This window comes from Tursiops truncatus, chromosome 21 (assembly GCF_011762595.2).
Source record: "Tursiops truncatus isolate mTurTru1 chromosome 21, mTurTru1.mat.Y, whole genome shotgun sequence".
NCBI lineage: Eukaryota > Metazoa > Chordata > Mammalia > Artiodactyla > Delphinidae > Tursiops > Tursiops truncatus.
The window spans coordinates 33,077,644-33,103,745 of NC_047054.1; the positions used below are offsets into that span (position 1 = coordinate 33,077,644).

The following is a 26,102-nucleotide window of genomic DNA, read 5'->3' on the forward strand; positions in this document are numbered from 1 at the left end:
GATATTTCTCAGACTTAACCGATCTGACAGCCGACTAGAAATCAATGAGGTGTGCTTTCAGAGACGTCGCGCTGACGTGAGCTGGTTCGACCCCATTTTACCCTCTCCAGGTGTCCACTTTCCCCGGGTTCTGCTCTGAACTTTGAAGCACTGCATTTTCTTGTCCTTTCCAATGGAAATACCCTGTTGTTACAAAGGAAGGAATTATCGTTCTCAAGCTGACATCATGATGCTGGCAGACTTTATCCTGCTGCTCAGCGCCCTCCGTGTCACCAGCTCAGGTAAGCTCAGGCTAAAATAAATGAAAACTTGATCACTGTTAGTGCTGATAATGTTAGAATTACAAAATGTAATGTGTAGGTATCTTTAGGATAACCTCTAGAATGTGGCTCCGATGAGTAAGTCTTTGAAATCTGTATATTGCTAAAGAAATCATATCTATGAATTCCATAATGTTTATGCTTTTGTCATTTATTGCGTTATTCCTTTTGAATCGTTATCAGCTTGGTACAGAGATATAAAAGCAGGGAAAATCTTACCAAATGCACTGAATGGTACTCAGAGAACTATTAAAATATTTAGCATAGGAATTGACTATATCAACATTTTAATATCCTATCTATTAACAATCACTATATCTGTGTGCAGATAATTATCCAAAATATCATGTAGACATAGAAATATTTTCATAAATTTGTGTATGTAGGTACATTTAGTATGTATGTACAACAGAATTAAATGAAATATATATCAAACGTCTATGAACCTGTGTGAGTCTTCTGTGACTATTATCCACCAGAAAATAGAGGGTTCTTAATAAAGAATGGGGGCAAATAAAAGGAGAGAGAGAGAGTGAAAAGGAAAGAGGGAGAAAATAACTGAAAAGTTTAGGGAAAAATTGTCATTGTCACCTGCCAGTTTTCTGGGTTTTGGAATCATTTCACTTTTCCTGTAACTTAAGAACAGAACGCTCTTCCATGACACCAGAAACCATATAGAGCCAGGAGCCAGATAGTGGGAAAACAGTGTTACTTCTTTAGCAATTTGTATTTATTTGTCACTAGTATTTTTGCCACATCTAATTATTGTAATTTTCAGATAGAGAACCAGAGGCACTGAGATAGATTTGCCCAAGTCCTGAAATAAATCCTGGAATTAAAAGTCATAAGGCTGTGAGGCATACACACCTGAATGTCATTATATCTTCAAAAATGTAGCCTTTGCTACGTACCTGGGGCTCAGAAACACACAGTCACTTCTAAGTGCAGAGAGTGGCAAACCCACTTTCAAATATCATTAAATTTGGTCTCTGCAAAGTCTTAAGTGCAACTTGCCAATCATAAAAATAATAATCAACTTCTGTGTGTTTTAACATCAATTAATCATGAAAATAATAATCAGTTTCTGTACAATTAATGTCTGGTGTTTTTCTGCCTTAATTACGAGAGCATCCTATTTCCTATGAAAGAATTGATTCCTACCATTCTGCCCACAGGGAAACCACCCCCTGGTTAGCAGGGGCAGTTAGCACGAACCCTCTGGCTCACCTCTGACCCCTCCTCTGTGCGTTGTAAGTTACACAGAAAGTTGGAATCGGAGGAGGGCCTGGTCACACGTCTTCCCCGTGTGGGCTGCAAGAGTTTGGGAATGTAGACTGAGCTGTATACATCCATCACTGATCTATACAAATCCATGTAGTAACCGGCAGTAACTCTGGAATTTGTCAGTGGTTCTAGATCCACTGGAGCCGATCGCTAGTTTTAGATCTGCACCACCTTTCCTTAAGTTCTTTAACTTGACTACTCATTGTAAAGAAAACAGTTTCTTTTTGTTACACAAGACTACCTTTTTCAAATTACAAGGGACAAGCCCTCATCTCTGCATTTCTGGTTTTGGTGGCAGGATCATTGTCATGGCCACGCTTTGTGTCTGCTCCCAGAAATAGGGACTGTGTCTTCTTCATCTTCCCATCACTCTTACCACCTGAGGACGTGTGTTATTCATTCAAAAAATATTTATTGAAGATCTACCATACTGTAGTAATCGTTCCAGTATGTGGGATGCAAGGAGGAATAAAACAAGGTTGTTTTAAGAGATCTCATGCTAGCAGGAAGCCATGAAATATTTATTATTTGAGTCCACCCTGAGGGCTAGCTCTGCGTGTCGGCAGAAGAGGCTATTTGTGGTATGATTTTTTTTGGCCGAGGTGATGATAATGAAAGGCAAACCCCAAATATACCAAAAAGTGTCAAACAAAAAATACGCCTCTCCCAACCATACTTGCTGAGGTTTGAAATTCTTCAATTACTTCTTTACTCTCCTAGCTGAGGATAAACAATGGTATTGTTTTCAATAAAGTCGTAAATAATCATGGGAAGTTTCATCCATTAAGTTTTTTTAATTGAAGTAGTGTTGTTTCATAATATTATGTAACTTTTAGATGTACAATATAGTGATTCACAATTTTTAAAGGTTATAATCCATTTATAGCTACTATAAAATGTTGGCTATATTCCCCGTGTTGTACAATATATCCTTGTAGCTTATTTTATACCTAATAGTTTATTCATCTTAATCCCCTACCCCATGATACCCCTCCCCTGTCCCCACTGGTGACCACTAGTTTGTTCTCTATATCTGTGAGTCTGCTTCTTTTTTGTTATATTCACTAGTTTATTGTATTTTTATCATCTATTAAGTTTTATCAATTATTTATACTTTGGTATAAGAGAGTTTGTCAAAATTTTGCTGAAAGCAGTTGTTGAAAAGGGGGTGAGGAGAGAGCAGAGGGTCTGAGCACCTGAAGAAAGGTAAGGACACAGGAGCACGAAGAATAAAGAGACCAGAAACTCAAGTCATGGGTTCAAAGAAAAAATTTGTCTCAGGCTGTTTCTCGGCACCCCATCCAAATCTGTCGTGATTCCACTCACTGGGGTCGAGAGAGCCCTAAGCTCCTCCCACGGAGTGTCTAGTCCCGGGGTAGCTTTGGTCACCGTTACCTGGACGCCTTCTCTGCTGCAGCCAGGTGTGAAGGGCTGTTCTCGAATCAAGGGCGCATCTCAGTCTTGAGCTCTCTGTGTATCTTTGGAACAGCAGATATGGCATTAAGAGGTCACGTTTGTGGCTGTCTCATGGACGTAAAGAACCTAGAAGCACTGGGCGTGTGAGTGGCTGGACCTTCCCCATCACTGCTCCCTATTTTCACTGGGAGAGGTTAAAGGTCTTACTTGAGATCACACAGCCTGGAATCAGGACCAGACCTCTCGTCTCTGGGTCTGAGTCCAGGGCCTCTCAACGTTGAATAAATATTCATTGGACCCTCGTTCTAACGAGTGATGAGTTTGGCAGGAGACTCGGGGTCCTGAGCCAAGAGCAGCGCACCCTCCTGCAGCTCTGCCCCAGCCAGTTCCACGTGGAGGAAATCACTAGAATCAGGCAGGGCACTGCATCTCTGTCTGTCTGTCCGTCTGTACACATTTGCTGTCTGTCTCTCCCTGTTCTTGCCCTCTGCCTGCGGGGCCGCTTGTCTGGTCCCAAGGGAAAGATTTTGACAAAGAAAAATGAGACAAAGATTAAGTAGGGATGGGACTGCCCTGGTGGTCCAGTGGTTAGGACTCTGTGCTCTCACTGCGGAGGGCATTGGTTCAATCCCTCTTTGGAGATCTAAGATCTTCCAAGCAGCACAGCACAGAAGCAAAAAAAGATTTAAAAATTAAGTAGGGAGAAGAGAAGAAAGGGGGAGAAAGATGTTTCAGGAAGAAACAAAAATTCCTTTTATACCAAAAGAGATGGTGAAAAGCATCTCTAACAGGCAGCACACATCCTCTGAAGATGTGCGTTAGACCTAGTGTGTGTTGTGTGTGTGTGTTTTGCGGAGGGGCTGCAGGGAAATGCGGGGAGACCCTTGTCTGGTCTGAAGCAGGGTGGCTCTGCTCTGTGACTGTAAAGCACTGGACGTCCCCCTCCCCAGAGAGTGACCCCAGAGCAGTGCCTGTTCAAGAGTCCCCCCAACCAACCCCGCAGCAAAGCAGCCTGCCAGGTGCCACCTGCAGCAGAGGGAGATTCCGGGGAGGCGGGGTGGGTGATTACAGAACACCCTCAGCAGGGTTGAGTGTCTCCCCTTGACCAAAGAAATACTACCCGGGACCTGGTTATGGAGCACCATTCTTCCCCGTGATAGACAGCTTGAAGCAACAGTTTGGAGAATACAGTGCTAACAACACAGCAGCAGAAAGAGCAGTAACAACCAATATGTGTTCATAGAAGTGAATTGTTGGAACAGTTTTTATGTGGCAGTAAGACCATGGTGGAGGGAACAGTGTTTTTCCTCCTCAATCCTCAGTGAACTTCATGGGACGGTGGAAAGATGGATGCTTGGGATTCAGAAGACCAGCCCGCACCCCCATTCACTGGGTGACCCCTCGCAGGTCCCCTGGGTCTGCACCCATAAAATGAGGGGCTCACATCACCATAAAAGTCCCTTCTGGCTCTGTCGTCTTCACGTCTTTATCATTTCTCTTTTCTTCCTCTTTAATTAATGCTGAAATTATTTACGAGTACAAATGTCCTCCCGTCCCTCCCCTAGGAAGCTGACTTTGGGGACTGCAAACCCCCATGGCAGAGGGGGGTGGGAGACTCACTCATCTTCCAAGAGCAGTTTCCTGACTTGTCAATGAATCATTGAGATGTATCTTAGAATAGTGGTCTTGTCTAATTAAGTTGAAATAGAAGTCCATTAGCAAAAATTTGGTTTACACACAACTCTTCAGGAATCCACTTTTTTCTTTTCTTAATGTATTTTTTAAATTTTACTGAAGTATAGTTGGTTTACAATGTTGTGTTAATTTCTGCTGCACAGCAAAGTGATTCAGTTATATATGTATATATTCTTTTTCATGTTCTTTTCCACTATGGTTTATCCCAGGATATTGAATATAGTTCCCTGTGCTCTACAGTAGGACCTTGTTGTTTATCTATCCTATATATCATAGTTTGCATCTGCTAACCCCAAACTCCCACTCCACCCCTCCCCTACCCACCCACCTTGGCAACCACAAGTCTGTTCTCTATGTCTGTGAGTCTGTTTCTGTTGTGTAGATATGTTCATTTGTGTCATATTTTAGAAGGAATCCATTTATTTCTTAAGAGACCACTTGTTCTGGAAATCCTGAGAACATCTGTGGTTCCACATCCTCTGGAGCCGTGAGCCGGTCTCCCGTGCACAGAAAGTGCCATTATAGCCTTTTGTGCATTTATTCATTCATTCACCCATTCACTTAAAGTCATCTAATGTTTACTGAGGCCTTAGCCTCAAAGAATCAACATGGAAGCCCTTGCCCTTCCTCATAACATTCTATTTTACAAGAAGAACAAACCAGAAGCAGTTCTGGGCCTGTCTCTACATCTGCTCCAATAACATCAGTGACTTCAGCTTCTATTTTGGGGAAGATATTAGGCAGAAAACATTCAACCTTTGGCCTTTTTCTTTTCTTTTTTGGTAAGGTCTGTTTTAGGCAATGCAGATTTGTACTAGCCAGCTCAGACTACCATAACAAAATACCACAGACTGGGTGACTTAACAGAAATTTATTTTCTCACAGTTCTGGAGGCTAGAAGTCCATGATCAAGGTGCCAGCAAACTCGGTTTCTGGTGAGGGCTCTCCTCCTGGCTTGTAAACTGCTGCCTCCTGGCTGTGTCCTCACATGGCCTTTCCTCTGAGCTTGCTTGGGGAGAGATCGCTGGTTTCTCTTCCTCCTCTTATGAGGACCGCAATCCTATTGGACTAGGGCCCCACCCTGATGACCTGATTGAACCTTAATTGCCTCTTTTGAGGCCCTGTCTCCAAATGCAGTCACGCTGGGGGTTAGGGCTTCAACATATGGATTTGAAGGGACACACATCCAGTCCGTAAGAGCCAGCACAGAGCTAGGCCTTTTCCTCCTTGACTCAGATGGCAGCTCACCCTCTGACATGGGCAACAGGGTCAAAACAAACACACGGGTCTCTGAGAGCAGATCTGCTTGCTTCCCTCTGGACGCTGGTGACGGGGTCTGGGGAGGTCAGGTCATAGTCTTAGGAGATCCTTCCCAACATGCAACTCCCACTGCCTCCAAACTGACAGTAAAGTTATCCTGCCAGGAAGGAAGGTCCAAGGTGCAGTCTCAGGATCCTTCTCACATGTCCAAAATGATGATAATGCAGGGCTGTCCCAGATAATAAGCCCACGGTGTGTAGTATGGGGTGTGTGTGTGTGTGTGTGTGGTGTGTAGTGTGTGGTGTGTAGTGTGTGGTGTGTGTGTTGTGTGTGGGGTGTGTGTTGTATGTGGTGTGTGTGTGTGTTATGTGTATGGGGTGTGTGTGGTGTGTTGTATGTGGTGTGTGTTGTATGTGGTGTGTGTGTGTTATGTGTATGGTGTGTGTGTGTGGGGTGTGTGTAGTGTGTTGTATGTGGTGTGTTGTATGTTATGTGTATGGGTGTGTGTGTGTGGTGTGTAGTGTGTTGTATGTGGTGTGTGTGTGTTATGTGTATGGTGTGTGTGTGGTGTGTGTGTAGTGTGTTGTATGTGGTGTGTTGTATGTGTTGTATGTGGTGTGTGTGTGTTATGTGTATGGGGTGTGTGTGTGTGGTGTGTGTGTGGTGTGTAGTGTGTGGTGTGTTGTATGTGTTGTGTGTGGTGTGTGTGTTGTATGTGGTGTATGTGGTATGTGTGTGTGTTATGTGTATGGGGGTGTGTGTGTGGTGTGTAGTGTGTGGTGTGTGGTGTGTGTGGTGTGTGTGTTGTATGTGGTGTATGTGGTATGTGTGTGTGTTATGTGTATGGGGTGTGTGTGTGTGGTGTGTAGTGTGTGGTGTGTGGTGTGTGTGGTGTGTGTGTTGTATGTGGTGTATGTGGTATGTGTGTGTGTTATGTGTATGGGGGGTGTGTGTGTGGTGTGTAGTGTGTGGTGTGTGTGTGGTGTGTAGTGTGTGGTGTGTTGTGTGTGGTGTGTGTGGTGTGTGTGTTGTATGTGGTGTATGTGGTGTGTGTGGCGTGTGTGTGTGTTTAGACACCGTGCAGTTGTCCTCAGCCTTCCTGGTGTACCTCCACCATTATGAGATGTTGTCCTCAGTGACTTGTTCTCATGGGCTGAGCTGGGACACAGGGATTTAGGAAGGTCACAGCGTCCTGGCTGTAGGGGAGCCACGAGGGGAGGGTTTAAGCTGGCGCCGTTTAGCATCTGTACAGGGAAGAAGGTCGAGTAGCTGGTAGGCAGGTACTTGCAGGCCCAGCGCAGAGCCCAGCACACAGCGTTTTCCTCCTTAGGGGAGGGGCTGCCTGCGCAGGGACGCGGACGGCGGGCGTGGGGGACGGCCGCGGGCCCCCTGCTTCTCCTTCTCCTGGGGGTCCGGCTCCGGCCCAAACTCTCCAAGGCTACTCGGCAAACACATGCCAACTAACTGCGCTGCTATCAGCTCGGCAGCCACAGTGCCGGCACTGTCCTGAGCGCCGGCGTGCTGTAGGGGAGCCGGACGATAAACAGAAGCACACACCGCACCATCAAGAGCTCCAATGCGGGATAAGGCACCCACATTTAAAGGTGCAGTGCATGAAGTACATACGCAGTGTGCGGAAGGATCCGTAGATGGTGTAACCTCAGTGACCTCTTCAGGAGGAGACGTCAGCAAGGCAGGGCTCCCTAGGGCAGGAGCTTCCCGGGCAAGTTCTGAAAAGTGCAGACGGGCTCAGGCCTGGGGACGAGGGGCAAGGCCAGAGTGGGAGAGGGGGGGCACCCTCTAGGGCCTGGGAGGCCACGGTAAGAACTGGGGGTGTTTTGCTAAGTTTGAGGGGAAACCATGGGGGTGGTTTGAGCAGGAAACTGACATAATCCTCTTCTGCTTTTAAGCAATGGTCTAGCTGCTGGAAAATGGACTATAAAAGGGGCAGGAGTGAAGCAATTAGGAGGCAGCGCACGAAGCCAAGAGGGAGATGATGGAGTCTGAGATCAGGGTGGTACCCCTGGAGGAGCTGGAAGCCGTCAGAGCTGCCGTGCTGCTTAGGAAGCTAAGCCCAGGTGTGGGTAGGGAATTCGGGAAGTTCAGCCTATTCCCTCAAAGGCTTCGGGGAATTTCAATTCCCTATCCTCCCACTGCCCACATTTCCAGGAAGGTTTTGGGGCCTGTACAGAGGGCTGTCCTGGCTGCCACCCGCTGACCTGCTTCCTGATGCCTCTCTGCTGGCTAAGAGTAGTTGAAGTATCGAAGTCTGAGAACCGTTAGGCTTTTGAGTAAATAAGCACAGACGTAAGGTTACATCTCTACCACTCCTCAGCATCTTCATCTTCACCAGCCTTCTAGAGCGGAAGAGAAAGGGTGGAGGCAGCCACGGCACGCAGCGCCCTGCTCACCCCAGAAGGAGCATTCTGAATTACATTTTGAATCATGGCTCCCCAGTAAAGTGAAGGTCTCATGCACACGTGGAGCATGTGTGCGACTTTGCTTTTCTTCCCACTAAGACTCTCTGGGTTTTCACTGGGTAAACGTGGGGGTGTGTCTTGCATGTGACCTTGCCAGCCACGTGCGTCTCTCAGTGGGAAGAAGAGGTTTTCTGTGGGAAAGCGGATGGTGCAGAATGAGTCATTGTAGGATTTCAGAGGGTGCTGGACAGAGGAAAAAAGGGGCCATATCTAAAACAACAAAGAGCTTCCTGGTTTGAAATTGGATAGCATAGCACTGAAAAGAAACAAAACTTACCTCTAGACCACGTTCCTAAACCATTTCTTCAACTTGAGTGTTAAAGCTTGAAATTAGGGTGTTTCTTAGGCTTTTGTACACTTGGGGAGGAAAAGAGTTGTTGTTAGAACCTGGTTCTTGGCCAGGGAGGCTCTTCGTAAGGGAGGACTTCCCCAGGAGGAAGGGAGGGAACCGGCGGGGCATGTGGTAGGTGTTCTGTGAACGTCTGCTGAACGTATGGAAAATGTCCTGGCTCTCCCTTCTTTGGTTCATTCATTAAGTAGACATCAAATGAGCTACTGCTGTGCCCGGACACCGTGCTAGGTGCTGGCTGAACATCACCAAATAGCACAGATACTGTGCCTGCCATCGTGGCACCCAAGGGGAGGACACACAGGGACAAATGCATGACAAATTGTGATCAGGGATGTGAAGGGGCCAGACCAGGTGCAGTGATGGACAGTGCAAGCAAGCAGAGACCACCTCCATCAGGAGGTGTTGACCTCTTGATGAGAAAGCCCTGTAAGAAGACAAAGCTCTGGGTATAGACTCTACTTTTATTTTTTTCTTCCAGTTTTATTGGGATGTAATTGACATACAGCCCTGTGGAAATTTAGGAGGCACAGCATAATGATCTGACTTACATGCATCATGAAAGGATTTCACCACAATAAGTTTAGTGACCATCCGTCACCTCATACAGATACAACATTAAAGGAGTAGAATGAGAGTCTACCTTGAGCGGTGCGTTTGGGGAGGGAGCTGGGGTGGGTAAGGAGAGTGTTTAGAGAGAACCCTTGTAGTCTCAACCCTGCCTCTGCTGAATCAGGCTGTTTAGAAATACACGATGTCCCGCTGGAGAATGTGGGCCCAGCCGTGCCGCCTCCCCGGTTAATTCGGGTCCCCTCATGTCTTACAGCTGCTGCAGGATTCAGGCCCATAGCCGAAGAAGAAGATGCACTGCTCAGACATTTATTCCAAGGTTACCAGAAATGGGTTCGCCCTGTATTACAATCTAATGACACCATAAAAGTATATTTTGGGTTGAAAATATCTCAGCTGGTAGATGTGGTGAGTAATCTTCGGCCCTCAGCTGCAGAGAACATGCATTCCTTCGCCCATTCTCGAGGCTAAAATTTGATTTTGTTTTCTTTCCACATGTCTGCCATTTCAGTTTTAAAAATAAAACCTGCCCCAAGAAGCCAGTGAAATGACCCACGGAAAGAATGAGAACGTCATTTTCATTGCAACACTGTTGGTGGGGTGTGGGTGGCATGGAGGAGGGACGTTTTCCTCTGGGGGGGTGGGATGTGCCTGCTAGGAGGGCATCACCCTTGGCAGTTCTGCTGGAGCCCCCAGGGTGAGCATCAGGGTGAGGGGCTGGGCTGCAGAGGTGGGGCTGAGCCAGGGCTGGCAGGGCTGCTTGCGGGGAGGGACAGCAGATGGTGACAGCACCAGAGTGAGTGCCTGGGTGACCCCATCCCCTCCCGGATCCCCTCAGGACCCCATACCTTTCCCTGACACACCACACCTTAACATTCTCTACTAATTTTCCTGTCGGGCTCACATTACTGCCATGATGTCCCTGGGGAAATCCATGAACTTCAACAACCCCGATTCTGCAGAATCATTCTGCCGTGGTCCCCAAAGTCACAGAATAATCCTCCGCCATTGCCCAAATCTCCACCCCACTACAAGTGCACACACGCATCCCCCCCCCAGCTGACTCATCGCCCAGGATTCCTTCTAGAAAATCATGCAAAGCCCATCTCCCATTTAGCTAATACTTCATTCTACTTCACACCCTTACCATGCCTTCGGTTAGGCAATTTTATATAAATATCACCACAGTGAACTACTACTTGCTCTAATTATTATTTTTCATTTTAAGTAAAATATGCCTAATGCTTTAGGGTCTCAATGCCATTTAACTGCTCTTCAGTTGAGAATCCTTTTCACTTTGGACCCCTCAAAGGTAAGACTCAGGAAGTCTCGGACAAAAAGAAAAATCCAACACACAGTTTCACTTAATTTTTTTAGTTTCTGCTTTATAACAAAGTGAATCAGTTATACATATACATACATATATCCCCATATCTCTTCCCTCTTGTGTCTCCCTCCCTCCCACCCTCCCTATCCCATCCCTCCAGGTGGTCACAAAGCACCGAGCTGATCTCTCTGTGCTATGCGGCTGCTTCCCACTAGCTATCTACCTTACGTTTGGTAGTGTATATACGTCCACGCCACTCTCTCACTTTGTCACAGCTTACCCTTCCCCCTCCCCATATCCTCAAGTCCATTCTCTAGTAGGTCTGTGTCTTTATTCCTGTCTTACCCCTAGGTTCTTCATGACATTTTTTTTTCTTAAATTCCATATATATGTGTTAGCATACGGTATTTGTCTCTCTCTTTCTGACTTACTTCACTCTGTATGACAGACTCTAGGTCTATCCACCTCATTACAAATAGCTCAATTTCGTTTCTTTTTATGGCTGAGTAATATTCCATTGTATATATGTGCCACATCTTCTTTATCCATTCATCTGATGATGGGCACTTAGGTTGTTTCCATCTCCTGGCTATTGTAAATAGAGCTGCAATGAATATTTTGCTACATGACTCTTTTTGAATTATGGTTTTCTCAGGGTATATGCCCAGTAGTGGGATTGCTGGGTCATATGGTAGTTCTATGTGTAGTTTTTTAAGGAACCTCCATACTGTTCTCCATAGTGGCTGTACCAATTCACATTCCCACCAGCAGTGCAAGAGGGTTCCCTTTTCTCCACACCCTCTCCAGCATTTATTGTTTCTAGATTTTTTGATGATGGCCATTCTGACTGGTGTGAGTTGATATCTCATTGTAGTTTTGATTTGCATTTCTCTAATGATTAATGATGTTGAGCATTCTTTCATGTGTTTGTTGGCAGTCTGCATATCTTCTTTGGAGAAATGTCTATTTAGGTCTTCTGCCCATTTTGGGATTGAGTTGTTTGTTTTTTTGTTATTGAGCTGCATGAGCTGCTTATAAATTTTGGAGACTAATCCTTTGTCAGTTGCTTCATTTGCAAATATTTTCTCCCATTCTGAGGGTTGCCTTTTGGTCTTGTTTATGGTTTCCTTTGCTGTAGTTTCACTTAATTTGAATTTAATTTTCATTCTCTTAGGATGAAAAGAATCAGCTGATGACAACAAACGTGTGGCTCAAACAGGTAACTGTCAGTCCAAGGACTGTAGCTCCCCCCCAATTGTTTCCATTCTTTTCTACTGAGAAAGGCTCCCGTTGAAAAATAATTATTTTAAAGAGCATATTGAGTTCTTCAGAGAGATATTTGGGAGTGTTTGGGGAAGGGTTTATTCTTTTGTATTCTCTTCTGCACGAGTCAGAGGTCAGTCTGGAAGCTCGTAGGCACACCTTGCTCTGTCTTCTTGCTTCTGGAGTGGGCAGGTAGGAGGGTGACTCTGACACTGAGTCCAGGGCACTGGTCCCTGGGCTACTTGCAGAAAGTGGGGAAAGGTGTCAGGGTGCAACTTACCCTCATTTAAGCTACCACAACTGGATAAGAAAATCAGGGATGTTAAATTCTCCCTCTTCCCCCCTGGTCCTCCCTGGGATGACCCTTCCCCTAATGTTGTTCCCTAGAAAGAGAAAACAGGGAATGACAGAGGCCACTCACCACCAACTTCAGAACAAGGTGAAGCCCAAGTCAAAATGATGAACCTCCGTCTTCCTAATATGACTAGAAAAGCATGTGAATTGTTTTCAGCTCCTAGCTTGGCCATAGCCTGTTTCCTGCTCTTTCTGGAGTTGCCAGGAAATAATTACCATTCAAGTTTGCATATGTCGTGTAAAGGAGAAAATATTGGCACTTCCTTGATAGGAGGTGAGAAGGTTGATTTAATTGCTTATTTATTTTTGTTAGCAATTATTGGGTTTTTTACGGGATGTTGCCTCATCTCCCAGAGATTTAAAATCTTCCCAGTGGGGATATGTTAATTATCTCACTTAATTTTAATGTACAAACATAATAGTTTTCACTTGTTTATGTTGAAATGAATTAGTTATCTATTCAGGTTTAGTAGACTTGTTCAGGTCTTTCTGCTAATGGTTTGTTTATAAGGAACAATGGATAAAAGAGACTGTAAGGACATTCCCTAGACTTCATCTGGTGTCATCAAATTTCTCCTACCCAAAAACTTTGATCAGAGTTGGATAATCATTATAAATTTTACTAGTTCCTAGTTCTCTGAGTCTTTTCTTGGTAGGTATGTTAGCATGTTATGAAATGGATCTGCATAGTTTTTTACTTGCAAATAAAAATGTCCAGGAGAAAATAATAAGCTAGGAATGTAGATATAAAAATACAATTTAAATAAGTGTATTTTTTGATATACCTATCTCATTCCTCAGAACTTATCCTACTTTTGCACTTTCTAAAGTAGAATTTGGAGGTATTTTGAGTTCATAAAAATCAGTAAGAAGTCCTGTATTTGAGCTTTCAGGGAAGAGAAGAAAAACTTTTCTGTTAAAGTGTAAATAGGCTTGGGAATTTGGCAAAAATAAAACAAACGAACAGACTCTCACTGATTCACACACACCTCCTCCAGCTGCCCCTTGAGGCTAAGCTCTTACACTTAAAACAGTGGTCCAGGACCTTGGCCTCTGAGATAGTAAGGATTTCTCACTTTTCTTGAGATTTTGGAAATAGGGAGTCATTTCAGCCAAAGAGAACAATGTCAGACACGAAGGGAAGAAATCACTGCTCCTTGGTTTCTAGCTGTACTTTGGAAATGACCTCTCGCAAACCTATGCCCCAGAATCACGGTGGCCTGGTGGGAGCCTCCAGGGCAAGACAGAACCAACACCTGAAAACCCCCAACACCCAAAACAGAGCAAGAGAAATCTCCAGGGGGAGGTGGGGGCTTGCTAGCTGACACTTAGAAAAGCCAGCTGGGGACTTTGGTTCCCATGTCATAGAAGTAACGAGAGTAACATGGTTTCGTTGCATTAATTTGCAATGGGTTGTCATGGCTCTTATCCACTTACATTTCTCAACCTCTCTGAATTAGCAGAGCAGGTATCATTACCCCTGTTACCAGAGACTGAAGAGACTGCCTCACCTGGCTGGAACCAGCTTTCCCCAGTTAGGGCCTTGTCTGCACATCCAGCTTTGCACAAAACATCAAGGCCTGTTTCTAAATTAGAGGAGGATCCAAAATGGGAGAAACCACCGAGAGTATTAGGAAACTATTGCACTCACACAGGTTGGATTTGGAGCGGGAACGTCACAATAGGTATTAATCAATAAGGGCTATGTTGTGGCGCAAACAATATGGCAACAAAAAAGAAAGGAGAATCTATGGCCTGGGTGGCAGGCAGGGAAGGCTGCATGGAAGAGGAGGCTTTGGAGCTCCACCATAATGTTACTTTTATACTTTTTTTAAAGCTTTTTAAAACTAAAAAAGGTAACAGAAAGGACAGAAGGGATGATAAAAAGAAGATAAAATTGATGTTTAAAAAAAACTACTGGGCTTCCCTGGTGGCGCAGTGGTTGAGAATCCGCCTGCCGATGCAGGTGACACAGGGTCGTGCCCCGGTCCGGGAAGATCCCACATGCCGCGGAGCGGCTGGGCCCGTGAGCCATGGCCGCTGAGCCTGCGCGTCCGGAGCCTGTGCTCCGCAACGGGAGAGGCCACAGCAGTGAGAGGCCCGCGTACCGCAAAAAAAAAAAAAACACAAAAAAAACCCTACCATTTTAGTGTTTTACACAGATGTCAGTTTCAGAGTAGCCAACAACAATACTGAGATTTATTGAGCGCCTGCCAAGTGCCCAGTCACTCTGCCGCTTGTGTCACAGGAATGAATGCATTCAATTCTCACAGCCGCCTCCTGAGACAGGCCTGTTATTATTCCCACCTTGCAGATTAGAAGACTGAGGATTGGAGGACTGGAGTGACTTGCCTCGGGCTACACACTATCAGGTGCAGCCTGGCTTGTATAAAGAAACCATATTCTTCTTCAAACTGGAGGGAGCTGACGGGAGACGTCTGGCGCTCCTCTCAGGACTGTCCCTGTAGAGTCCGGTTCCTAATCCTGGCCTTCTAAGGCTTCGATTCCTCAACCTCTGGGATGTCTCATGGAGTTGGTCTAGAAAGACATGTGGGACAGAATGAGGCTAGGGTTCGCTCCACCTTCCATTCATTCCACAGGGTTTACTGAGAGGCTGCTAAGGGCCAGGTACTCTGCTAGATCCTGGATGTCCAGAGCACAAAACAGCCCTGCTTCAAGGAGAGGATCTGGTGTTAGTTGTGTAAAAAATAACTATTGTAATATAAACACCATAAGGAAAGTATATACATAAGGAACTCGGTCATTACAATAATGACAATGAAACAGGGAGTAAATCAGGGAAGGCTTCCAAGGGGAGGAGACATTTAAACTGGCTCTTGCAGGATCAGTAGAAGTTCTACAAGCCATAAAAGTGGAGAAATTGTGACCCACCTGAATAGGCTTCTCAATAACACGACTTCCCAAAGCTCTCACACCAGAGCAAAGCTACAGGAAACTCTTTCCAATCATCCGTGTCTACCTCAGTCAAAATAAAGACAAAAATGACCAAACCTTCCTCTTTTGTGATTGCCCTCTCAGACACTGAAAAATGCTCCCTAGTTCATTTCCACAGAGAGAATAAAATTCTACCTACTTGGACCAAAAGCATGTCTCCTGATAGCATATGCAACTGAGATGCTTGGTTTTTTTTGCTTGTTTGTTTACCCAATTCCTCTGCTGTGTCTTCTATTTCCTTCATTCTCGTCTGATATATCTAGACATTTCTCTTCTATCCTCTCAACCACAGACCTTTACAAGCACAAATTTAGTGACATCCTGAAAAAGTCCTCTACGTGGAGCTATTTTTATGTTACTGATTTTATTTTGCAAACTCATTTGTCTTCCTCCTTTGTACTTCCAGAGAGTATTCAAGACCATATAAATCATAAATAGATTATTAACTCACTAAAACTCCGTGAGAAATACTCACTTCCCTAGCCGCTCAGATTCTGCTTCGTCGTTGTCAAGGTTAGGAAAACTGCACCGTAGGTACCCAAAAAGGAATGAAAGATGAAAATATCCCTTCTTTAATGACAGGAGGGTTGGCCCTTTGCCTAGATGTTATCGTGTGAATAATCACTCTGACGACAGATGTCAAGTATATTCACTCAACTAGCACTTCCTGAGCACCCACTACGTGCCAGGGATGGTGGAGGGCACTGGGCTTGCACCGCTGGAGGCATACTCCAATGAACCAGTAAGATTCACTGTCGCTGAGAGCCGGCTGCTATCCTAGCCCCATGATGACCCCAGGGGAAACAAAGCTTCCTTAATCTCTGCCCAGGCCAACAGCTTAGACTGGTGTTGTTTCTCCAACAGCTGATTCCTGTTTTAGATCAACAAAAAGTTCAGAAACATGATGAAGGCCTCATTGGATAAATCCCTGCAGCTGGCTTGCAGGAGAAAACCAAGAAGCTGGTTTATTTCATAACAAACCCAAGGAAAGGACGGCCTTGCCGTAAGGTCCGGGCCACGTTCCCAAAGCCTTCCACAACCTGTAATGGCACTTGTACATCTAGGAGTTTACCTCAGACCTCTCTCACCATCTTATTTTCCTTCCTTTTCTACAGCCTCACTCTGACCTTAGCAGAGGAGACCCGTGTGGTCTTCTGATTCACGTGGATTCAAGCAGAGTGAGTCAGGAATCCAAAGTCTCGCTGTATAAACTTGAGCAGGTCACTTCCCCTCTCTGACCCTCAGTCTCTTCATCTAGCAAATAGAGACGATGCCTAGCTCACAGTGTCGCTGGGAGGTTAAACGGGATTGTGTGCATGAATGTGACTCCTACATGGTCTGGCACGTAGTGGGGACTCAATACATGTCATTTCCTGGTGCCACCTTTGGAGGCTTTCTCATCCTTAATGACAAAGCCCATTTCTTGGCCTCAACAACTCATAGATACTATGGGAATATGAGACATATAAGATGTCATGTTGCTGTCTTTAAAGTGAATCAACACTAATTCAGTTTTAGGAATTTCACACCTGACTTTGAGATAACTGACGATCCCAAGGGTGTCCCAGAGGTTGCCAATCACCAGCAAGGAATATTTGTTCCTTACTATCTTTTGGTCTTGGGATTAAGAATTACTAATTATTATAATAATATTTTTTCTAATTATTAAGAATAATTAGAAGAATCTATTTATTATAAAGAAGTCATGACATAGTTTTAAAAAGTCTTATGATTTAGGTTTAAATGAAATTTGGTAATATCTCGACACTTACGGGTGATATTTCAGGTAATATATGTAAGAAAAGACAGTTTTAAGGGAATATATGTGATATGGATTTGAAGTTGCACTTTTCAGAATTAAGAGAGCTAGACTGGGAGTATGTTTCCATTTTTTTTCTCAGTCAGAGATTAACTTTGGTATTTGGCCCTGACCTACCCTGCACTCCCCTGTTTCCTATAATAACAAGCTCTCAAGCCCGGGACTGCTGCAAAGTGGAGCTGATGTTTGTACAGGGCTTTGGGAATCTTGGCCAGGACATGCTCCATGAACACTGGATATTGTTTCTAATCTACTGCTTTAAGAAGGCGGAGACAGGAGATCAATCTCCAAATGCCTCCACGGTTTCAGAGAGAGCAGGGAAGTGACCAGAAAGCCTCACAGCTCCTTATAGAGCAGGACCGGGGATTTGGGCTCTGAATCCTCACCTTGACCCAGCTGACCCTAAGACGGGCAGTGGCCCTGGGTTGTGGGGCTCAGCCAGCATCATGGTGGACCACAACCTGCTGGGAATTCTGTGAGCCGCTCTGATGGGCACATCCAGGGGGAGAGCATCTCCGACTCCCCAGGTCTAGCATCAGAAGGACCGCAAGATGGTGAGGAATGTCTCCCTTAACCCCGCAGAGGAGCACAGCTAGTAAAGAACAGTGCAGGGGGCTCCCCTGGTGGCTCAGTGGTTGGGAGTCCGCCTGCCGATGCTGGGGACACGGGTTCGTGCCCCGGTCCGGGAAGATCCCACATGCCGCGGAGCGGCTGGGCCCATGAGCCATGGCCGCTGAGCCTGCGCGTCTGGAGCCTGTGCTCCGCAACGGGAGAGGCCACAACAGTGAGAGGCCCGCGTACCGCAAAAAAAAAAAAAAAAAAAAAAAAAAAGAACAGTGCAGGGGTGGAACTCTAATTCAGTGCTGCCTCCCTCTTTCTCTCTCTCTCTCTGGTACCCCCAAGTAAGCGGCAATGACCGCGAGTCCCACCTGCCCCTTTTCCTTTACTGGTCAAGAGCACACCCTGAATCCACTGGAGCTGTCTTTATATCCTCCTCGAGGATTGAGACGTGTCCCTCATTCATCCATCCACTCACGTCTGCTGTTCATCCTGCAACAGCGTCCACAGCAGACCTGCCCTCCACAGCACCCACTGCCCCTTCCTACCCTCTGCTTCAGCTGCTATGTCGTCAAATCCGAACCTCCTTCCCTGTCCACTCACTGTCCTGCATCTTCACACCCAAACCGCGCCCTTCATGGCAATAACCACAGGGTGTGGTGACGGTTTGCCAGTTAGTTTACTCGTTCTTGTCCGAGACAGCCCCAGGCCAGGAGGGCAAGGCGGCCCTGCTCAGTGCTGGTATAAGCCTCGCATATTTGTGGAATGAATTAATTCCCCCCAAATTGTGAGCGTCCTAAAGCACTGTCTCTGCTGTCTCTGGCCACAGCTGTTCATCTTGCTGTCCGGTGAGCGAGACAAATCTTTCTGACTGAACAGTCTCTCCCTCTGGGGCTTGGCCCACTTCATGAGCACAGTCTGTGTGGCTGGTGTGCGTTTGCTGGGATGTGCCCCCAGAATGTGAGCTCCCCCGCTTCCTCCTTGGCTGTACAGCTGGGCTTAGGTAAAGACGGGCAGTGCCTGCAGAAGAGAGAAGACTGAATTCCAGAAGCAGGCAATTTGAGTTCCAGATCTTTAGGTTCCAAGCGGAGGAATTGTGGGTTTGGACTCCTAACTGTGCTCGCTTAACACTGATTTTTAAAGACGGAGCCAGAGTGTAAGAGCCCAGCTCCAGCCAGTCTGCCCGAGTGCACGTCTGTCCCCGGGGCTCATTGCCTGTGGGCCTGCAGCTCGCTCCCTGCTCGGGATCTATTTTTATATATAGAAATATACTTTCCATATATATAAAGAACTAAAAACTCAGCAATAAGAAAACAGACAACCCATTTAAAAAATGTGCAAAAGATTTAGCAACCACGTCACCAAATAAAATGTATGGATGGCAAGTAAGCACATGAAGAAATGCTCAACATCATTTAGTCATTAGGAAAATGCATAGTAAAAACCATAATGAGATACTACTTTACAACTATTATAATATAGTTAAACATTTAAATGTGACAAAACCCAGTACTAGAGATGATGCCAAACAGCTGGAATGCTCATGCATTGCTAGTGGGAATGCAAAATGATTCAGTCTCTCCGGCGTGTATCATATTAAGTTAAACGTACACTTACTCTATGACCCAGCCATCCCACTCCTAGGTATTTACCCAAGAGACAAAAAAGAACGGTTTTCACCCAAAAAATTACAAAATGTTTATAGTGGCTTTATTTATAATCATTAAAAACTGAAAAGAATCCAGATATTTTTCCTGGTGAATGGATAAAAAGAATTGTGGTATATTCATACAGTGGAATACCTCTCACTAATATAAAAATGAATAAACTACTAATACAACCTAGAAGAATCCAAAATGTATTCTGATAAGTAAAAGAAGTCAGGATGGAATGGCTACCTATAGTATGATTCCATTATATGACATTCTAGAAAAGGCAAAATTATAGGATCAGAAAATAGAGCAGTGGTTGCCAGGGACTGGGGATATGGGAGTGGTTGATTACAAAGGGGCAGCCCGAGGAAAATTTGGGGGCAGCAGATCTATTCTGGTATCTTTATGGCATTAGTGATTATCCAACTGTTTGCCTGTAGAACTGTAGAGTGACTTTTATTGTAAGGAAAATTTTAAAATGTAAAAGTGAAAACAGACCATAAATGTTGCTCTGAGTTCCCTTCAGCATTTCTGGGATTCAGGCTTGCTGCCAGTAGTAGAAATCTCCTTAGCAGGAGACAAATAATTCATAGGAAGGAAATTATATTTGCTTTTCAAAATGGGCAGAGGAAGAGGAAGGAAGAGAGAAGCTTGTGAGTACCAAGCAAGCATGATAAATGCTTTATTAGTTTCGGTTCTTAAACTGTCAGTCTTCACATGCATGGTTTTCCATAAGTAGTCATGCAATTTTTTTTTAATCCTTTAGAGCATAGACTTTTAAAGGCCCATATCTTTTAAAATTTGTTTTTCAAGGATTAAGCCTCACAAATATTGCCTAAGAGGGACGATGTCTCATCTGGTGTGTATAGTTCCGTCCTTTTCCAGGCATCATGCATATTTCAATATTTTACCATCTAGTGAATCATCTATCTGCTGACTCCTGATTTTTTAATGACAGTTGGCACCACTGGGCTCCAGGAAGCCTCACACTGGGCATACCCTCCCAACTTCCTGAAATGTCATTTAATATTCTCCTATATCATTCCTCAACTGTCCACATGACAGACAGTGGGATAATTAATTTTCAGGTCAGATTTCATAAGATTCTAGATCCTAAATCTTTTTAAGTCCACTTCTGCTGTAGCTGGGTCATCCATACATCATCCTTCATAATTCAATCAATTAACGTCAGTTTTGTTAATCTGGATCCACCAACCCCTGTAAAACATGTTAAATGGTTACATTCTATTACAAGGAAAAATACGCAAGCATCTGGAGGCTAACAACATTAGGAATATAATTTAAAACTGGATTTGGTACTCGCAAAATAAATTCAGATTAGAGCTTAAAAGGAGATTCTTGGGAAATATTTTATCATTGGATAAAAGTTATAATGTCCTCAAGAGTAGTCAGCAGATACTGGAAGTTTCATATTAGCATGTTGCATGCATCTTTGTCCAAGACTCTTGATTGATATTCAAAATCATTTCTCTCAATACAATTATCATGAGATTACAATATCACTGGACCAACTCTCCTAGAATAAACTAAGTTAGAGCTATCTTTGCTTTTCTTTTGTTCCTTAGGAGAAAATAAGTCATGAATCAGTGGTGTTTGCTGCTGAGCCTCTAGATTGTGAGGTAGATACGGCAATTTTGGAAATCCCAGACTGGACAGGTGTGAGAGTCTGGGCACCATCAAAGACCAGGCTGGCTCAAACTGTATCTTGACCTGCCCTGAGTCACGGAGAGGGTCATAAGGTCTAAAGTGGATGAATTTCCTTTTTAAAATAAAACACTGGATTAGTAAATTAACATAAACTTGAAGATTCCAAACTCTAATACCTTGAATTTTCAGAACAAAACTACAGTATATTAATTTCACACAGGAATGGACAGACCACAAATTACGCTGGAATCCAGATGAATATGGTGGAATTCATTCAATTAAAGTTCCGTCAGAATCTCTCTGGCTTCCTGACATAGTTCTCTTTGAAAAGTAAGTATCACAGTAGAAAAGTGCACTGGTCGGATTAGGAGTAGAAATAGAAAAGCCTGGGCTTCCCTGGTGGCGCAGTGGTTGAGAATCTGCCTGCTAATGCAGGGGATACGGGTTCGAGCCCTGGTCTGGGAGGATCCCACATGCCGCGGAGCAACTGGGCCCGTGAGCCACAACTACTGAGCCTGCGCGTCTGGAGCCTGCGCTCCGCAACAAGAGAGACTGCGATAGTGAGAGGCCCTCACACCGCGATGAAGAGTGGCCCCCGCTTGCCACAACTAGAGAAAGCCCTCACACAGAAACGAAGGCCCAACACAGCAAAAATAAATAAATTAACTAATTAAAAAGAAAAAAAAAAGAAATAGAAAAACCTGATTGTGCCAAAATAATTAAGAGAAAGGTACAACTTTAACGAGAAAATTATTCCTTTTGGAAATATTGTTTGACCCTGTGGTAGGAAAGTCATAAAATACAAATAGTACGACGGTGGGAAAAACAAAAAAAAAGTTAATATGTGTTCAACTAACCATCAGGTGAACCGTTTTTCGACAGCGCTGACGGATGGTTCGAAGGCTCACTCATGACCAAGGCCATCGTGAAATCTGACGGGACCGTGGTGTGGATGCCTCCCGCCAGTTACAAAAGCTCCTGCACCATGGACGTCACCTTCTTCCCATTCGACAGGCAGAACTGCTCCATGAAGTTCGGATCCTGGACTTACGACGGGACCATGGTTGACCTCGTCCTGATAGACGAGAACGTGGACAGAAAAGACTTCTTCGACAACGGAGAGTGGGAGATCCTCAACGCCAAGGGCACGGCGGGGAGCCGGAGAGACGGCGCGTACCAGTACCCGTTCATCACCTACTCCTTCGTGCTGCGCCGCCTGCCCCTGTTCTACACCCTCTTCCTCATCATCCCCTGCCTGGGGCTGTCCTTTCTGACAGTGCTTGTCTTCTACTTGCCTTCTGACGAGGGGGAGAAGCTCTCCTTATCCACGTCCGTCTTGGTTTCCCTGACAGTGTTTCTCCTGGTGATTGAAGAAATCATCCCGTCCTCCTCCAAGGTCATCCCGCTCATTGGCGAGTACCTCCTGTTCATCATGGTCTTTGTCACCCTGTCCATCATCGTCACCGTGTTTGTCATCAACGTCCACCACAGATCTCCCTCCACTTACCACCCCATGGCCCCCTGGGTTAAGTGGCTATTTCTGCAAAAACTTCCTAAATTACTTTGCATGAAGGACCACGTGGATGGCTACTCTTTCCCGGATAAAGAGGAGAGTAAACCAGCAGTGGGAGGTACAGTCCTCGAAAAAAGGAAACAAAAGCAGATTAGCGATGGAGAAAAAGCTCTGGTCGCTTTCCTGGAAAAGGCTACGGATTCCATCAGATACATTTCCAGCCACGTGAAGAAAGAGCATTTCATCAGTCAGGTGAGGGGACCGTCGCAAGCCAGGACTGAGATTTTAACGTCTGTTTACAGCAAATGCGTCCTTGTTTAACATGTGACCTTATTAGCTCTCTGCTTGACACACGTAAAACTTAAAACAAGCCCTGACACAAAATAGAGACTTCAGTGTGGATTTTCAGGGAGAAGTTCACAAAAACAGAATGAGCAAAAGAGGAGCAACTATAGATTAAGCACTATTTCTTATAAGTAGACTTAATTCTATCTAAAATAATTCAATTCCACATTTTAAGTTGGTTGTCCTGGTCTCTGGTCATTTATCTCTCACTTTTAGTGGGATGATGAATATCTCTATTCAGCATATTTGGAAAAAAGAAAACAGAATCAATTTCTAAATTTATACAAAAACATGGTGTAACAACAAGTATTTAGTTCACAGATTTAAACAGATTTATTTTTTAAAATGTGGCGAGGGTGTGGATTTCAGACTCAAAATGGTCCTGCATGCAGATGCTACCCATGTTCATTATGACTTGAGAAAAGCTACTTAACCTGAACTTCAGTTTTCTGAAACCTCCCTTGAAGGGTTATTGTGAGGAATTAGTGACATCAAGTATAAAACATGCACTGTGTGCCCAGCGCACGTGGTCTCATGATTATGTAAGCAGTCAATAAATGTGAATCCTCGGGCTTCCCTGGTGGCGCAGTGGTTGAGAGTCCGCCTGCCAATGCAAGGGACACGGGTTCGTGCCCCGGTCCGGGAAGATCTCACATGCCGTGGAGCGGCTGGGCCCGTGAGCCATGGCCGCTGAGCCTGCGCGTCCGGAGCCTGTGCTCCACAACGGGAGGGGCCACAAGAGTGAGAGGCCCGCGTACCGCAAAAAAAAAAACAAGCAAACAAACAAAAAAATAAATGTTAATCCTCATCTTTCTTCTCCCCGTCTTCCCTCCCTCCTCTACATGGTCCTTCCCCCGTGGAAGGAAAATATTATTTGACATTTAAATACTCAGCACAAAAACAGGTCTGTTGCTTAAAATGAGTTAATACTTACACCAGTTTATAGGGTTCAATTATTTTACTCTAAAATCAGTAAAAATTAGTGCCAAGATCCCGATCTCATAAACAAACTTATGAAAGAATAGGGTTTTTTAGAAATATCCTCTACTTTTCATGTAGACACTGCCTAGTATCTCTCCTCTCTTAACAATTTGTCATTTTTTTCATCCACTGAAAAAATTTTTAAACAGCACTAGAAAAAATGCTGCTATAGAAAAAACATTACAGCTATGCTTAAGGGTTTTTTTGTTTGTTTCTTTCTTTATATCTTTTAGAAATTCTTTTTTTAATTTTATTTTGATTGAAGTATAGTTGATTCACAATGTTGTGTTAATTTCTGCTGTACAGCAAAGTGACTCAGTTATACATACATATACATTCTTTTTCATATTCTTTTCCATTATGGTTTATCACAGTATGTTGAATATAGTTCCTGGTGCCTTTTAGAAATTCTAATACAAAAATTTAAATAGCTTTTTTAAAAATTATAAAAGTAACACATCATCAGTATAGGGAATTGGAAAGTACAAAACATTTAAGATGATTCACATTGTTAATAATCCCCCACTTAAGTGTGAAACTTTTAACATTTTCATCTGTCTTCTTCGTGGTTTTCCCCAAGGTTTTATTTCTAAACCTCTATGTGCACAAAATACATTCAAGTTCTGCGTCAGCTTCTATGTTCCTTCTAGAACGGCAGGCGTCCTGCTTGGTTCCATCTTTACCAAATCCCCATGTACTGGAAATGGGACACTTACTTTCCCTTGAAAGATTTCTGGCCCCGTCTCTGAGGCTCCCCCCGACCCCCGCCGACCCTGCAGCTTGTCCTGCTCTGAACTTTCCCTCACTGGCCACTGCCCAGTCTCCCCAGCCTCCCTTCCTCCAGAGGGACTTGGTCTCCTCTCTCCCTCACCAGTTCCTGTCATCTCCTCCAGGAGTGTCCATTGTAGACCCACCCACCTGGGGACTGGAGGAAAAGAGGGCCTGAGTCAAGTGACCACAAAAATTCTTAATTTATAAATTTGTGATTTATTTCCTATGTCATATCAGGAAGCATCACAGTGAGTGATGCTGGCTTTTTATTTGGGTAAAAATCAGGCTTTTCCCATTTCAATCAGTAACATTTACAAACGCATCAATGATTCCGTTCTTTCAATTTTACATCCTCAACGGTGATGAAAGTGTTTTCCCATGAACTTGAATTATGGGCTGTTTTCTTGGGCACGGTCAGTGAGGTCCCAGGAAGCCTATATTGCAGGGGATGTGTCAGGTGCGTTTGGAAAACTGCAGGGCTGTAAATCTGAATAGGACTCTTTCTGAAGTCCCTTGAAATGAATTCAGAGCAGCTGCCCCGCATCCTGAATGGGAGGCGTCTTTTTCTCTTTTGCAGGTGGTGCAAGACTGGAAGTTCGCAGCTCAAGTTCTCGACCGGATCTTCCTCTGGCTCTTTCTGATCGCGTCTGTCACCGGCTCAGTGCTGATTTTCACCCCTGCTTTGAAGATGTGGCTACACAGTTACCATTAGGAAGACGTCTCCAGAGCAATCTAAACCGCACACATAAAGACAGAATTATACCCTAGAACTGACATCCAGCCCCCATGTTTATACAGCATCCAGGCGCACGTGCTTATCAGGAGGCCCCGAGTGTAGACGGCGTCTTGTGTCAGCCTCAGGGAGGTTGAACCTTGGTTGCCGTGACAGTGAGTTGGGTTTACATCAGGCAGACCCTCCTCAGACCCCTGCCTTGGTTTCTGCAGACATTCAGGGAGGAATCGTGTGTCCAGCCCTGAGGTCACCAGCCAAGACACACTAGGACTGTTTCAGTGGCCAAGACACACTAGGACTGTGGCAGTGGCCCACGAAGAGTTCCAGGAGGAGGTGTGGGCAGACCCAGGTCTTTTCCTAGAAAACTGAAATTCTGAACATGCTCTGATAATGTTTTTTTATGTCCCTTCATCTAATCTAATCCATTTCAGCTGCACTCTCCAGGCTTTCCATTCTGTTTTTTTTCTTTTCCTCCTTCTCCTTCTTCGTATTCTTCTCTTCTTCTTTTTCTGAGAACATTTAAGTTCACTCTCTTAGCAAATTTCAATTGTACAAAGCAGTGTTATCAACTGTAGTCACGTTTTGCATGAGATCCTCTGACCTTATTCGTGTTATAACCCAAAATGTATACCCTTTTACCAACCTCTCCCTATTTCCCCGCCCCCTATAGCTCCTGGCAACCACTTCTCTACTCTCTGTTTCTATGAGTTCAACTTCTTTTTCTTTTCTTTTTTTTTAGATCCCACTTATAAGTGAGATCATGCAGTATTTGTCTTTCTGTATCTGGCT

General features: G+C 44.6%; 1 protein-coding gene across 1 annotated transcript; it reads left to right on the forward strand.

The window, feature by feature from the left end:
• CHRNB3 (cholinergic receptor nicotinic beta 3 subunit) lies at nucleotides 1-25,292 on the forward strand. The gene is made up of 6 exons (XM_019921242.2): nucleotides 1-281; nucleotides 9,631-9,782; nucleotides 11,876-11,920; nucleotides 21,191-21,300; nucleotides 21,853-22,735; nucleotides 25,158-25,292. The coding sequence occupies exons 1-6, from the start codon at nucleotides 173-175 to the stop codon at nucleotides 25,290-25,292; spliced, it is 1,434 nt and encodes a 477-aa protein (XP_019776801.2). The 5' UTR covers nucleotides 1-172.
• The last annotated feature ends 810 nt before the right edge of the window (nucleotides 25,293-26,102 follow it).

Excerpts from the sequence above, each read along its gene's own strand:
- CHRNB3 (XM_019921242.2), top strand. The coding sequence starts at position 173 with ATGGAAATACCCTGTTGTTACAAAGGAAGGAATTATCGTTCTCAAGCT. Across the intron at positions 21,301-21,852 it reads GACATAGTTCTCTTTGAAAA|CGCTGACGGATGGTTCGAAG; the intron begins GTAAGTATCACA and ends GTTTTTCGACAG. Across the intron at positions 22,736-25,157 it reads AAGAGCATTTCATCAGTCAG|GTGGTGCAAGACTGGAAGTT; the intron begins GTGAGGGGACCG and ends TCTCTTTTGCAG.